Source organism: Mus caroli, unplaced genomic scaffold, assembly GCF_978045245.1.
Source record: "Mus caroli unplaced genomic scaffold, Mus_caroli_1 scaffold_11, whole genome shotgun sequence".
NCBI lineage: Eukaryota > Metazoa > Chordata > Mammalia > Rodentia > Muridae > Mus > Mus caroli.
Window position 1 is genome coordinate 81,898,659 of NW_028227266.1, and position 15,654 is coordinate 81,914,312.

General features: G+C 42.0%; 1 protein-coding gene across 4 annotated transcripts in view; it reads right to left on the reverse strand.

Moving 5' to 3' along the window:
• Window positions 1-15,441, reverse strand: part of Hmgn3 (high mobility group nucleosomal binding domain 3) — a 35,458-nt gene extending 20,017 nt beyond the window's left edge. For 3 of the 4 annotated variants that reach the window (XM_021172176.3, XM_085827780.1, XM_021172175.3), the window contains exon 1: window positions 15,253-15,282. In XM_021172176.3, coding sequence (XP_021027835.1) covers window positions 15,253-15,267 — 15 coding nt within the window. In that variant the 5' untranslated portion in view covers window positions 15,268-15,282. Of the gene's footprint in view, window positions 1-15,252 lie in introns of all 4 variants that reach the window. The other variant, XM_085827781.1, reaches the window with a different exon arrangement.
• Between the last annotated feature and the right edge of the window lie 213 nt (window positions 15,442-15,654).

The window sequence follows — 15,654 nt, forward strand, 5'->3', positions numbered from 1 at the left end:
GGGGAGGGGAGGGGAGGGGAGGGGAAGAAAGGGGAGGGGAGGAGAGGGGAGGGGAGGGGAAGAAAGGGGAGGGGAGGAGAGGGGAGGGGAGGGGAGGGGAGGGGAGGGGAAGGTTGAGGAAGAAGAGATCTGGTGTTTCTAATCCATAGCACACCCATCTAACAGGTAACGCTGAGCCACTGAGCTTCACTGAGAGCAAGCGGGAGCAGCCATTCTGTAAGTGAACCATTTTGCCCACCAAAGAGATGAGAAATCCTTTTCTACTTTGCCATTTATTTGGGAACTGCTGTAGATGGCATCATATTGAAGATCTGTGATTCAGAGAAAGCTCCTGAGGGGGTGGCAAGAAGCCACAGAAAATAAGACCTGTGCTTCCTGGTGCTGGATCATGGGGCATGCAGAAGAGGAAGGCTCAGAAATCTCATCACGGAGTCTTCACACAGGAGTGTGTGTGTGTGCGTGTGTGTGTGTGTGTGTGTGTGTGTGTGTGTGTGTGTGTGTGTGGTGTCTCTCTGTGTGTATATACGTGCATGTGCATACAGGCATCCATGATGCTGGAGACTGATTTGGGTGTCTTCCTGTATTGTTCATTCTCATCTCATTTTTAGAGAGCAGTTTTCTCACTTAATCTGGAATTCAACAAATGGCTACACAGGTCTCCACGACAGTCCCTGATTCCCAGTGCTGGGATTGCCAGTCCATGCTCCCAAACTGGCTTTTTACAGGACCTGTAAGCATCAGAACACAGGTTCTCATGCTTGAACAGCAAGCACTTCCCATCCTGGGTCACTTTCCCAACTCTGGTCAGATCTGTTTTAAACATCTCCTACCAATGAGGAGATATAAGCATAATAAGAGGCCATTGGTCACTTCTTTTCACCTACACAGTATATAGATGACTCATCTCCAATTTGCTAGTCAATAACTTTAAAGATTATGTCATCATTCCAAATTTCTTTAACAATTAATATGCCTTTTATTTTAAATCCAAAGCCGGGGCTGGGGATCAGAATAATAGTGAGCTTGGTTGCAGATGAAAACCTTTCTGGAGCTTTAAAATTCAAGTAACTCATCCATGAAGAGAAAGGCTGAAATGTGCCTATCTCTGACCCGGTCCTCCTGAGCAAATATTTACACATAAAGTAATTGATGGACACAAGATCAGTTTTCCCCCACAAATGATGGGACCACCCATAAAACTGGTAGAAAATGTCTCCAATAACAGGGAATTCCTGAAACTGAAATGTCTTCTATGATATAAAATACACTGACATTTTCTTCAAAGCCACAAGGCTTTATGTTTAATGATATTGCAGTTCTTTTTGTTTATTCTGTAGCCCCAAGTCTGAGACTCCTTCAAGCTGTACTGCATTTTGTTTTTCAGTGTGTGTGTGTGTGTGTGTGTGTGTGTGTGTGTGTGTGTGTCGGGGGGAGTGTGGTGTATCCTCAGGGGCTGGTCGTTGCCTTTCCTCTGGTTTGAGCCAGGCCTCATTGTTTGCTGCTGCCTATGCCCAGCTTCTAGGGATTCTCCTGTTTCTGCCTCCATCTCCCCATAGGAACACCAGGATTGCAGGCACACAATGCTATGCTTGGCTTTACCTATGTCCTGGGGATCTGGACTCTGGTGCTCATAGGGCAAACAGTTTAAGGCAGAGCTGTCTTCCCAGCTCTACACTGGACTGCTCTGTAAGGTTGTCTTTAGGTGTTCAACTCGGAACTAGGGGACCATTGTTGCAGGCTATTGATCACACTGTGAACCCCGAGATTGTGTCATTTACTGGAAAAAAGCCCTTGTTTTTAATTGTAGTGTTGCTCAACCCTTAGCACACACCTTTAATCTCTCTGGTTGGAATACAGACATATCCTTAGTATATATCTTTAATCCTAAACAATGTAGAAAGGAAAGTACCATATTTGAAAAGTGATGTCTAGTTGAGTGGCAGACAAAGTGATGAGTCAGAGAAAGATTTGACAAAACAGGATCTGCCCAACTTGCATGAGAGAGGAAAGAGAGGCAACATAAAAGGAAGCAGTGCAGAGGGAGGGAAGAAAGGATTGGTTTTACTGGGACAGTTGTACATAGACAAGTTTCAGAGAGAGAACAATCTAGACACAAGTGAAGACAGAATGAACCAGAGAATGAGGAAGATCCAGAAGATTAGAACATATTGCCAGAGTTAGTATGAGGTCAAGCAGAGCAATTGAGAAGTGGAGAGAATGAATCAGTCAGCATGGAGAGGAGTTTGGGCCAGAACAGTTGAGTTGAATCAGCCTGCAAGAGTTCAGAAAGAACTATAAAGGTTGAGCTTATTCAGCAGTAAATCTCAGAGGCTGGAAACATTCTAGGCCTAGATTTGATTGTACAGAGGCTAGAAGCTTCCAGGATTAGGCTTAGGTTAGCAGACTGAGGCTGTAAGCCTCAGAGACAACAATTACATCAGGTAAATAAAAGCAACTGTTATCACATTCACATTATTAACAATCAAACCTACATCAAATTCTCTGTCACCTCCTCCTGTGCCTGTCTTCCCCAAATGTTTTGTTAAGAAAAAAAATTGAGAGAGGAGTCTGTTTATCTGTTCAGAAGCCTAGAAGAATTCAAATAAACACTGGTTTTCTAGGCTGTATTTGGAGGTAAAAACATTTTATAAGAAACCAAACAAAGGACAATCAAAGATGACCAAAAATCCTTCATGTGTGCATAGTGCATCTTCACTGGTTTAAACATATATGATCCAACACCAAACAATGTTATACCCGGTTTTCATCTATAGTCAAAGTTAGCATTTTGGATATTTTCTGGCTTTGTATGTATAGGATAGTGGAGAATGCTCCTGGTTAAATCAGAAATCTGTATTCTAGTCTAGCTCACACGATGCTGTCTGAGTATGCATTTCTTCATGAGTACATCTAAGAGAGACATGAGTTTTCACCTGACTTAGCTGCTCACTTACTGATTACGCTGCAGAAAAGTCCTACACGTTATAGGGGCGCTAGGCTTGTGGGAAAGGTTGAGGGAAGCAGAACAGAGTGATAATCGTAATGTAAATAGTGAATAGTGATAGTAATCATAAAGTCCAAAGCAATGACCAGATGGCTTAGCTCTCAGGGCCATCTAATGAGGCTGGGAAGACAGTGCTGTAGCCATTTTATATGAAACTCCGAGGCCAGAGAGGATATCTTGTTCAAGATGATTTCTGTTGGGGGATCTTGCTGGCACATGAAAATAGCAAAGAGCTCTCAGTTTGGAAAGCGGTTCAAATGTAGTCTAACCCAGGAACACATGATATATCATGGATGATTCTGTCTGTCCTCCATGCACCAACAGTTGCCCGTGAAGCATCTACATTGTGGTGTACATGATTTTGTTTTTGTTTGAGACTTCCAGGCTGGCCTTGAACTACTGACTCTCCTGGTTCCACCTTCTAAATGCTCAGACTGAATGATCATCTACACAGATAACAAGCTTTTCTTTTAAAAAACCTCATAGTGATGGCAAAAGGAAAAAAGCAGTAAATAATCGCATCCTGTTTGCAGTTTTGAGGCAGGCCCTCCTATATCCCACGCTGGCTTTGAACTCTGACGCGGCTGAGGATGACATTGAACTTTTAACCCTTCTGCTACCATTTCCAGAGTGCTGGGATTACATGCATGCCACCATGTCTAGTTTAAGCAATGGTGGGGACTGAACACAAGGCTTCATGCAGCTAGGTGAGCCATCTACTGACTGAGCCCAGATATGAACCAAGTCTTAGAAAACAGTAAGTAGTTAGAATATTCCACGGATTTTTAAAAACCAATCAGCTAGCTATGATAAAATCTATGCATGGCTGCTAAAGGAACATTATAAGATTGATTGTGTCATTGGGAGTCGATAAAGCAAAACCAGACTACAACACAGCTTTAAGAAGTCTACATATTGAGTACACATAGAACCGGATGGAGAAAGAGGACTGGTTTTGTTGGGGGCTTTGTTGTTGTTTTGTGAGAAATGGTTTTAATGATTCCCCAACCTGCCCCCGCCCAGCAGGGCTTCAGTTTGATACCCTCATGTGTCTGCCTCCAGAGTGCTGGTACTATAGGTGGGTGTTACCATGCACATTCAGAGGCAGTCTTTAAAACATTTGACCACCTCAAGGCTTTAGTATATTTATTTCCCATGTAAATGACATCGAGGTCTAGTATTCATGACTACTACGGAATTTAAGTAATTGTGCCTGAAAAGAACGACTGAAAGGAGGAGGAGGAGGAGGTGGTAGAGTCTGAGGCCTGCAAGATGGCTCAGTGGGTAAAAGTGTTTAACTGGCTAGCCCTAGAGCCCATGGAAAGGTAAAGAGAGAGAACCAACTCCAGGAAGTTGTTCTCTGACATCCAAACACTATTGTGATGTGTTCCAATAATAACTGTATTAGTAAATTAAAAAAGTGTTTTATTTTAAAAGTACAACTTACACCTCAAAAGGAAAGACAAAAAAAAAAGGATAAAAAACAAACACATTTCAGTATAAAGTATTATTTCTCTGTAGGGAGGGTCAAATAATAACATGATTTGAAAGCAATTATTACTTTTGTCTAATTTAAATTTATGTTTGTTATTAATGCAATGGCAATCCAGTTCTGTGTCAGACAGATTTTTCAGAGATTAACCTATTTCATTTTTATTTGATGTATTCTTAAAACAAAAATACCTTTCTATTTTCTAAATCTGACATCTAAGTAATGGTGGTTTAGTATTTACGCTGTAATCTCTGACACAATAATCAAGAGTATTTTCATGTTTCTAGCCATAGAGGAACACCTCTATTACTACCTATAACAAATTAAGGAACAAACACTATATCTTGAGCATGCAAAATTGAATGTTTTATTGTGGAATATGAGAAAATATAGAGACAAAGAAATCAATTCTCTGGTGGGGAAGGTTTGTGTGTGTGTGTGTGTGTGTGCATGTGTGCACGCATGCACCTAGAAGTGATGACAACAGCCTGTATTTCAGTAAAGCTAATATTTCAAATCAACGAGCAATAACTTATTTATATAACTTACTTAATTCGTTAGGTACCTTAGTTTAAATTTTAAAAGCTGAACTTAATAGAAATAAATGGATGTGAGAAATTTGATGGTATAGTGGTTAAAAGAAAAAAAATATGGGTTAGATTGTTGGTCTTCTAACTTTCTAGCCTTGTGACCCAGAGGAGTGGCCTTCAACTCAGAGAATCCCCATATTCCCTTCCCATGGTTGAGATGACAGGCTCTGGAGCCTCTAGAACTGAATTCCCCGCAGCTCACAAGGCCCTTGGGAAAGTGTCAGGGGCTGGTGCTTCAGTGTATAAGATGAAGATGAGTGGACCTGATTGGGGGTGCTGAGGGGATTAAGATAAAGCAATGTGAAGTCCCTGAAATGTCGCATTGACAGAAAAACATGTGTTTTTCATGAAACTGTAGTATAGCATGCCCTCTATGCACTTATTTCTCTTAACACTGCTTCACTTAACTATAGAGCCCAAAGAGCATAAAACCCACAGCTCAAACCTGGCACAGTCAGGCATTCAATACTGTTAGTTATTTAAATCTGAACAATACTATAGATGCCCATGTTCATTACTGATATCAATTCCATTTTAAAGATGGAAGCCATTTTCTCTATTTCCCTACTTCCGAATGTAAGTGTCACTTTCTGTATGTGTGGCCAAGCATGCGTTTCTCTTGGGCACACCTACAAGGCTGCTCCTGAGCACGCTCATAAGATGTAAGAAGACAGGAGTCCGTAAATACCTTCGGCAGCAACTACAGTGGGATTTGAGCGAATTCTTCCGAGACAGTGAAATGTGCAATAAATAAGTTGCTAGTGGAAGGATAAAAAAAGAATTCAACATTTTGATTTGGTTTATCTTCAACACTGATTTTTAAATTTCTCAGGAGAGCAACATCGTATTTCAGCAAACCAGGTACTGGGAAAGCAGACGCTGTCAATGGCATTTATTTCCGACACCATTGCCAAATTGCACCCTACAGGAAAGTGGAATATATTTAACTTCTGTGTCAACAAATATAGCATTTTAGGGGAGAAATATAGAGGGGATAAGGTTATTTACCTGATTTGCTAAAGGAATTTTAATATTATAGAGAGCTATATTTTGAAATTCCCTCCTGTGAGAAAAATCAACCATCCACGATGCTCATCCACGAGAAGAGCATCCACGATTAAAGTTTATGCTGTGGCAACAGGACATTTGGGATTTGGTTACTGAACACCTGCCCCTAAATGCAGCTCATCTGTCCTCTACTGTGAGAACTGCTTGCTCCCTATCTGGCACAGCTGTCAATAACTGGAAGCCCAAGGTCAATGACAAGCCCATTATTTCATTATGATTTTCTTAATAATTAAAGATTTCATCATTTTAATGATGCCCACGCTTGACTCTTCTACCCATGCCAGCACCACGCTAACTTCTCTCAGGACCACAAGGATGCAAGGCTCATGCCAGTAGCACACTAAGTATCCTCACCATCCCCATGAATTCCCAGTGAGGTAGAACGAACTGTCATCCTGGCTTTATACAAGAGGAAACAGTCCTAGAAAGCAACTATGACAAAGATGCTAAGGAGGGGGTAGGTAAACTGCACCAAATCATCTGGCCATACAAGCATCCTATTAGACGAGCCCCTGACCCGACAAACTCTGAAATGATTAATAACTATTTTCCTCCTTTAAAAACAATTAATAGAGCCACATGAATAGCACGTCTGTTAAGTGCTATAGAGAAATAAGAGACTTCATGGCTCAGTAAAATTAGAAGGATTACAAAAGAAAGTTAATTTAAAGACATAATCACAACTAAGATGTTGATTGAGATAGTTGGTGCTACACAACAACCTTTAAAAAGTATGAGGGCAGGGTTAGTAAGATGGCTCAGGAGTAAGGGCATCTGCCATCAAGCCTGACTACCTGAGTTGGTAGCAAATGTCCAAGAATCACATACCTGGTAAAGAGCTGACATTTTGAAGTCATAAAGAAGTCTTACAAGTCAATACAATGACAAACACCTCTGCTGCCTATTTTTTTTCTTCCTGTCACCTGACACAAGCTAGGGCTATATGGGTAGAGGAACCCTTAAGTGAGAAGTTGCCTCCCTAAGACTGTTCTATAGACAACTCTGTGGAGTACAGTGTATTGACTAATAACTGATGTGGGAGAACACAGCCCGCTGTCCGTGGTGCAACACCTAGGCAGGTAGTCTTGGGATGTATGAAAAGGCAAGCCAAGCAAGCAAACCGGTAAGCAGCGGTCTCAGCTTCAGTCCCTGCCTTGAGTTCCTGTCTTGGCTTCCCCTGATGAAGGACTGTGACCTGTAAGCCAAATAACCTTCCCCAAAAGTTGCTTTGGGTTATTTTTTTATCATAGCCATAAAAAGCATATTAAGTTACAATCCAATTTAATAATGGACAAAAATATCTGACTAGGCATTACTGCTCAGAAGTAGAGGAATATCATGTACAAGGGCCTGGTTTTGATCTGCAGCACTACACACACACACACACACACACACACACTTAACATATGGAAAGATGCTCATCATCTCTGGCGACAAAAACATAAATTATAGTTCATCAAACTGTCCGTAAGTAAACATCCCATAGTACAAAGTATGAGCAGAAAGGAACCCTTCCTCCATTTAAAGACAGCCTGGAAGTTTCTTAAATTATTAAGTATAAATTTTGAAAACACTCACCATTTATTTCTATTCTTTGAAACATTGCCAAGATAAATTAAAAATATGTATCCATGCAATGACATGTACAAGTATATGCAGAATTATATGTAGGAGACAAAGGTTGAGACAATCCTAATACTTTTCAACCTTTGTAAGGATGAGCAGGAAGGCAAGGTACCCATACAATGGGTATTGACAGACAACACAGTCAAGTCCTGACACATGCTACCACATACATGGACCTCAAAAATATGAAACAAATCAGAAACAGAACAGTATGCACTGTGCAGCTTCTTTTCTATGAAATATCCAGAAAAGGCAACTATAATAAGAAAGAGCAGCAGCCCAATGATGATAGGTGGTTACATTTTTTTAAAAGGCTGTCTTTTTGAGCTTTGAAACTGGATAATGGGAATGAATGCACAAGAATCCTCCAAAACTCCAAAACAAACAAAAAACAAACTCAATTAAGCTAGTTGTCCATTTCTCTACCTCAGGGTGTTCCTAGCACTGCAACAGAACACCAGCTGTAGCCTCCCATCCCTCCTGACTTCCCTTCCCCCACTCACCCTTGCAGCCCAGTCTCCACATCAACAGGCATTCCCTGTGTACACACCAGCCTAGGAGGCCAGTAAATCAGCCATCACACTCTTCCTAAAATCCAGACAGGAAACAGAAACCAGGGATGCCTAGGTGCACACCAGTATGAGAACACAATCAGTAACAGCCAGCCAACATGTCTCCACCAGAGCTCAGCTCTCCTACCACAGTAGGCCTTGGATATTCCAACACAGCTGAAGCACAGGAAGATGATAGAGGTGCTTATAGAAGAAATGAATAAATCCTTTAAAGAAATTCAGGAAAACACAAATAACTGGAGGAAGTGAATACATCCCTCAGAGAAAGCCAGGAAAAATCAAAGAGTTGAAGAATGTGAATAAAAAATTTTCAAGGCCTGAAAATGGAAATAGAAGCAATAAAGAAAACAAAAACTGAGGGAATCCTGGAAAGGAAACATTTAGGAATTTGAAGAGGAACTACAGAAGCAAGTTTCACCATCAGAATAAAAGAGATGGAAGTGAGAATCTCAGGCATTGGAGATACTACAGTAGAAATGGAAACATTAGTCAAAGAAAAAGTTAAATCTACCCTGCCCCCTAAAACCCCAAAATACAACAACAACAACAACAAAAAACCCCCAAAAAACCAAAAAAACAAATCCTGACACAAAAAGACTAGGGATAGAGGAACAAGAAGAATCAAAGGCCCAGAAAATATTTTCAATAAAATCATAGAAGGAAAATTTCCTAACCTAACGAAGGAGATGCTTATAAAGAAGCATTCAGAACACCAAATAGATTGGAATAGAAAAGAAAGTTCCCTCATCACATCATAATCAAAGCCATAAACATATAGAACACAGGAAGAACATTAAAACCTTGCAAGGGAAAAACAGCAAGTAACATATAATGCCAGACCTATTTACATTACACCTGACTTCTTGATATTCATTGAGATTGAGACTCTAAAAGCCAGAAGGGCTTGGACAGATGTTCTTAAGTCTCTAAGAGACCACAAATATCAGTCCAGACTTCTATACCCAGCAAAACTTTCAACCCGCATAGATGGAGAAAATAAGATATTCCATGATAAAGTCAAATTTAAACAGTATATACCTACAGAAATATGACCCTATCAATCAAAGGTGCTAGAATAAAAACTCCAATGTAAGGAAAATAAATATACCCATAAAAACACAGGAGATAATCTCACACCAGTAAGATCAAAAGAAGGGAAGTAGACACACACTCCCTACCACCATCACCACCACCACCACCCTCACCACAAACAACAACAAAATAATAGGAATCAACAATCACTAGTCATTGATAGCTCTCAAAATCAATGGTTCTAATTCTCCAATAAAGAGACACAGACTAACAGAATGGTTTTGAAAGCAGGATCTATCCTCCTGCTGCAACAAGAAACAAACCTCAACATCAAGGATGGACATTACTTCAGAGTAACGGGTTGTGTAAGAGTGTTTTCTTGAGCTATTTTATTGGGTTATTATATCTACCACCCTTTTAAACTTCATCACATCCTAAAATAAACCCTTCAAACCTCCCAACACTGGGTAGAAGAAAAAGGTTAGAGGGGAAAGAAGGTATAGACCTCTTTATACTACTTCCTGTTAATTAGGGACATTGAGTTCCTTGGGGGGTAAGTCCAATCTTCATCATCAGGCCATCTCCAATTTCTTCTGTCTCTGTGACCACAACTTGATAAACCACAGCAGCAGAGGGAGCAGCAACCTTCATGGAGGGTGTGCCCAGCCCCACTCGGGGTTCTGGAATTTATACTGTCTCAAAAGTCCCCAGAATTCCAAATTCACACTCCCAGAAACTATATGCTTCTGGCAAAATCACACCCCTGCTAGAGCAAGAATGAGATCATAACCACTGCTATGAAGTAGCCTCTTATTCCACACCTGAGATTAAAACAAAATATATTCACATACATAACTGGGTTTCTTTTAAGAAACCAAAATTTTCACTACATTAGAAAAAAATATTAAGCAAATGGTCCTTAGAAGCAAGCAGGTGTAGACATTTTAATACCTAACAAAACGGACTCTAAACCAAAACTAATCAAAAGAAATGAGGGAGGGCACTTTATACTCATCAAAGGAAAAATCCACCAAGATGATATTTCAAATCTTAACATTTATGCCCCAAACACAAACCCTTATCCAAAATAACTAAAGGACACTGAGAGATAATCCAAATTAATAAAATCAGAAATGAAAATGGGGAGATAACAGCAGACACTAAGGAAATCCAGGTAGTCCTCATAAGGACATACTTTAAAAACCTGTACTTCACAAGACTGGAAAATCTAAAAGAAAGGGATAATTTTCTTGATAGCTACCACTTCCCAAAGTCAAATCAATATCAGATAAGCAATTTAAATAAACCTGCAACCCCTAGTGACACAGAAGCAGTTATTAGAAGCCTCTCCACCCAAAAGAGCTGAGGGCTTTAGCACAAAACCAGAATTTAAAAGCCAAAATTCCTCAAATTATCCCATAAAATAGAAACAGAAGGAACATTACCCAACTCATTTTATGATGCTACAGTTACCCTGACACCCAAACCTTACAAAGACTCAATAAACAAAGAGAGTTATAGGCCAATTTTTCTTTATGAACATAGCTGCAAAAATACTAAAATACTTGAGATAAAAAGGACAGAATCCAAGAACACATCAGAAAGATCATCCCCCATGATCAAGAAGGTGCCATCTCAAAGAAGTATGGATGGTTTAACATGGGAAATGGTAAATATAATCCACCACAAACAAACTGAAGGAAACAACCAACATGAGCATCTCACTAGATGCTGAAAAAGCCTTTGACATAATCCAACACCCCCTCATGACAAAGGTCTTGGAGAGGGGAGAGATACAAAGGATACACAAACTAAACACAAAGAAGGCCATCTACATCTACAGCCAACGCCAAATTAAATGGAGAGAAATTAAAAGAAATTCCATGAAAGACAATGCTCTCTCAATATCTACTCAATACAGTACTTGAAGTTTTAGTTGGAGCAAAATGACAACTGAAGGAGATCAAGAAGATACAAATTGAAAAGAAAGAACTCATAGCATTGTTATTTGCAGATGTGCATATATGTGTTATTCATAGTAGTGCATATAGGAAATTACACACAAGTATACTATCTGTGTATACCACAGTAAGCATGCATACTATGAATGAGAACATTCCACCAGGAGACTCTTACAGCTAATTAAAAAAAAAGTGAAGAATAGGAAGGCTTTTCTTTCTTGAGTCTCTAAATGGAAAGAGACCACTGTACACCCTATATCTACTCCGTAGACATTGCCATACTAGACAATTTCTGGAATGATATGCCAGACACAGAATTCTAGGGATAAGGAATTAGAAACATACAAAGGATGTGAGAATGTGTTTGCTGACCAGGCCAGGACTGAATGCAGGCCTTGCTGGTAATGCTTCTGTATAGAACATCCCATCACAACATGACTGCTGATGGCATCTGTCGATGTTTGAGCAGAACAGTCTAGAACTCAGGCAGTCATTGTCCTACCCCTACCTGAATCCATGAGACTTCGCTCACTCATCACCATTATATAACAGAAAACTCAGCAGTATTTAAATCTCAGAAAGACATTAAAAAGTTGAGGGCTACACTGCTTAAAAAAAAACAAACAGCACTCATTTAAATTGGTTTAATCACACACACACACACACACACACACACACACACACACACACACTATACAAAGATGTGCCTTAAAATAGTTTCTAATAATATGGGTGGCAATATGGCCTTGAAGTTGAGCAGTTGGGGAGTAATCATGTTAGGATGTAATAACAAGAGGCATCTAAATGCCTGGTAACAGAAAATGATCCTTATTTTTTTCCCCTTGAGTCCTACCCATACTTTTTCAAGACCAACCAGCACAAATTCAATCTGTGTTCTTATCTATCTATCCTACAGTCTTTGAATCTGAACAGCATATTCTGTAACCTATATAAGTCCAAATGTCAGTCAGCACTTTTTTTTTGGTTTGCTAATCTTATCACTTCACTGAATTAAATATAAGCTCCTGGAGAACGAACTGTGTGTCCCTCCAATATTTAAACAGTGCTAGATCTTCAGATGTTTCCACTGACTTTATGAGTACCACCCCTTGCTCTGCAGTACTGGGGAGTTCTTTAAATAATGTTTCCATGAAACAAGGAGCAGAGATGGCAAGGAAAACATGGTCTGAGTACTTTTAACTCTGATTTTGGGTGGGGGAGATGGCTCCGTGGGTAAAGGGTTTGGCCCTGAAACTTAAGGAACTGAATCTGATCCCTGGAGCTCAGATAATAGCTAGGTGTCTGCATGTCTGTAAGCCTAGTGCTGGAGAGGCAGAGATCTAGCCAAATCAATGAGCTCTAGGAGAGACCCTGACAAAAAATAAGGTGGAGAGCAATAGAGAAAGATATCCAGCTTGGACCTCTGGCTTCCACCCATGCTCCTATGCTTGCATTCCTCTCTCTCTCTCTGTATGTGTGTGTGTGTGTGTGTGTGTGTGTGTGTGTGGTGTATACCACAATTTAATTTACAAAGCAGAACAAGTAGTTCTTTAGCTAAGAAAATTCAGTGTGCAATATAGTATGCAAATCCTCAGGTTATTACCTGACCTTACAGACCTCTAAGGACTATGCATGGATTGTCTCCAATTCCTTTCCTGCATGGCTGTGTAGGCTTTCACTTGGGGACAGTGGTTTCTAATGTCAATTCCGAGGAACTCCAAGACTCCACCAGGCACTATAAGGCTTGACTCCTAGGTGGGCTGGCGGTCACAGCCATGCAATCTGTGGCTGCGCCTACCCAGGTACCAAGACAGGTGTCTGGCTTCCAGTTATCAGTAAAAGGACTTCCTGTTAACTCAGGAGGCTTTCTCAGATGTCCTGAAGACCCCCACACATACATGCATGCATACATACATACATACATACATATGAACACCGCTTTGCCCCTAGTTGAAGGATTGGGTATTGGCTAACTCAATAGAGAGCCCCAGCCTTCCAGAGAAGTAAAACATAAAGCCACTTTGTAACCCACTCTTTCCTTCCCTTCTTCCCTTTTAGAGATGGCTAGTGACAGAAAATAAGAGGAATGGCTTCACCAGCAGTGGCCGTTGGTCAAGGAAACGTTCCATCAAACCTGCTGGCTATTCAAACATGTTAATAATTCCAGGGAAAGAGTTGGCCTCCATTCCCTCTCAAGCTCTTTTCTGGATAATTAGTTCCTCTGATTCTGCTAGAATTCCCAACACGTCACCAACCTTAGATACAAAGCTGCAAACAGTGACATCACTCTAGAACAACAGCACTGTAAAAACAATGCTGCCATCAAAGGACACTTGAACAAGAGTTTCAAGTGTTCCCACTCTTCACATGCCATGAGCTTCTTCAACTACAAGGCTCAGGATTTCCTGAATCCCTCTATATGAAGAGAAAGAGTTAACAACGGTGTCAAGTAAGGTCTTCGGGATTCACAGCTCCACTCTAAACCAATGACTGGTTAATGAAATGTTGGCAATGAATCTTAAGACATTGCTCAATGAGACTAAAACAGTTCCGTGGTTATGTAGATTAAGCCAGATAAAGCACATCAGAATCCACCCACCATGAGGCACAGAGTAGGTTCATGTTCTAATAGTAGGATCGATTTTCTTTTAAAGAATGGAGGTGCTTGGGCTGGCTCAAAGAGTAAATACACTTGCTGTAGATTCCCACAACCCACACCCACACGATAGGAGAGAGCCTACTACTGCAATCTGGGTGTCAGTGCCTCCCGTGAATACAATCAATCAACCAATCAATCAATCAATGTAATAAAATACATTTTAAAGGAGTGGAGGTGTTTATAATAAAATTCTTAGTGACGATGCATAAGGAAGCAAAAGCTTCTAAAAATTTTAAAGCTTTGATAGTTTTAAACAAAGCAACCACACACACACAGTGCACAGTCTTCGGGAGAAAACAGAGTATTAACCAAGTTTCAACTTTAATGGCCAAGGTGGTTGACTTGGGTCCTTTGGGCAGGTGGCAGGAAGGTTTTTTCTTAGGACGCAATCCTCACACATCGCTTTTCTCTGGGAGGGGTAGAAAATATCTGCCCTTCCTTCACCAGTCCAATGACAAGTCGAAGCCCCACCCTGAGGAAGCTGTGTGGCCCCACGTGTGGCTCATGACGTCCCTGCGCGGAGGGGACACAACCCACCAGGGGCAAAGGAGAGACTAAAAAGACCTCGGTTCCCTGCCTGGTCAAGCGTGGGATCGTGGGTGGGACAGTGGCAGAAGCTTGGTGGTCCCTGACCTTGGCAGGGTCAGTGAGCTTGGCACCAGTCCCCTTCCTCGCAGCCTTCCCGGCGCTGCGCACTGCCCCGCCCGCCCTCGCAGCTGGTGATTGACACCGGAGTGGGTACATACGGGTCCGCTGCGCAGCAGGGCTGGCGTAGGGAAACATGGCTTTCCCTCTCCCGGCCTTCCGCCCGCATCGCGCTCGCCCTGGGCACGGCCCAGGGGACACTCGGGACCCCGCCTGGCTCCTCTGAGTGCTTCCACGGTTTTCGATTTCCCTGGCACGGGAGACTCCTCTCATTGCTTTCCCTCCACCCTGAGAACAACCTGAGTTTGCCAAGAGGAAACTCCTGCGAGGGGGATGGATACCCGCCCTGGCTGCTGGCAAGAGATGGAAACCATTCCAAGCAGTTGATGGAGAGGGGAGGACGTCCCTGGAGGGAAAGTAACACTCAGAGCTCCGTGCGGGGCGAGCGAGGTCAGCAACAGGCATCTGCAAAAGGAGTGGGCAGCGGCCGTGCCCAGCGCCCGAGTTATTAGGCGCATCGCCGCGTTCATCGCAGCGCAGGGGGCTTACTCCAAACACACTCGAGGGCCTGCGAGCAGGGGTTTCCCCCCCTACAGGACTTACCTTTCTCTTCGGCATAATGACTACGTTGGTGCAGCAAAAAAAGTAAAGCAACGTTCTGGGCCGCCTGGCACACTGCTGGATGCTGCTTGGCCGCTGCTGCTACTCCCGCAATGGGCTCGGCTAGCCCGGCCTCTCCGACCTGCACCTCCACTTCCTCCCCCGGCGCTCCACTCTCTCGCATCCCGGTCCCCCAATGGCGAGCCCTGCCAGCCAGCCGCGAGGCCCCATTGGCTAAGAGAACGTTCTAAATTCCACGAGGGCACGCCCACCCCCGTTCACCCGGTACGTGCAGTTGTAGTTTCCACTTCACTGGGAAAAAAAAAAAAAAAAAAAAAAAAAAAAAATTCTGCCTGGCGACTGAGCATGCCCAGTTCAACTAGTATCCTTCAGGCTGCACTAACT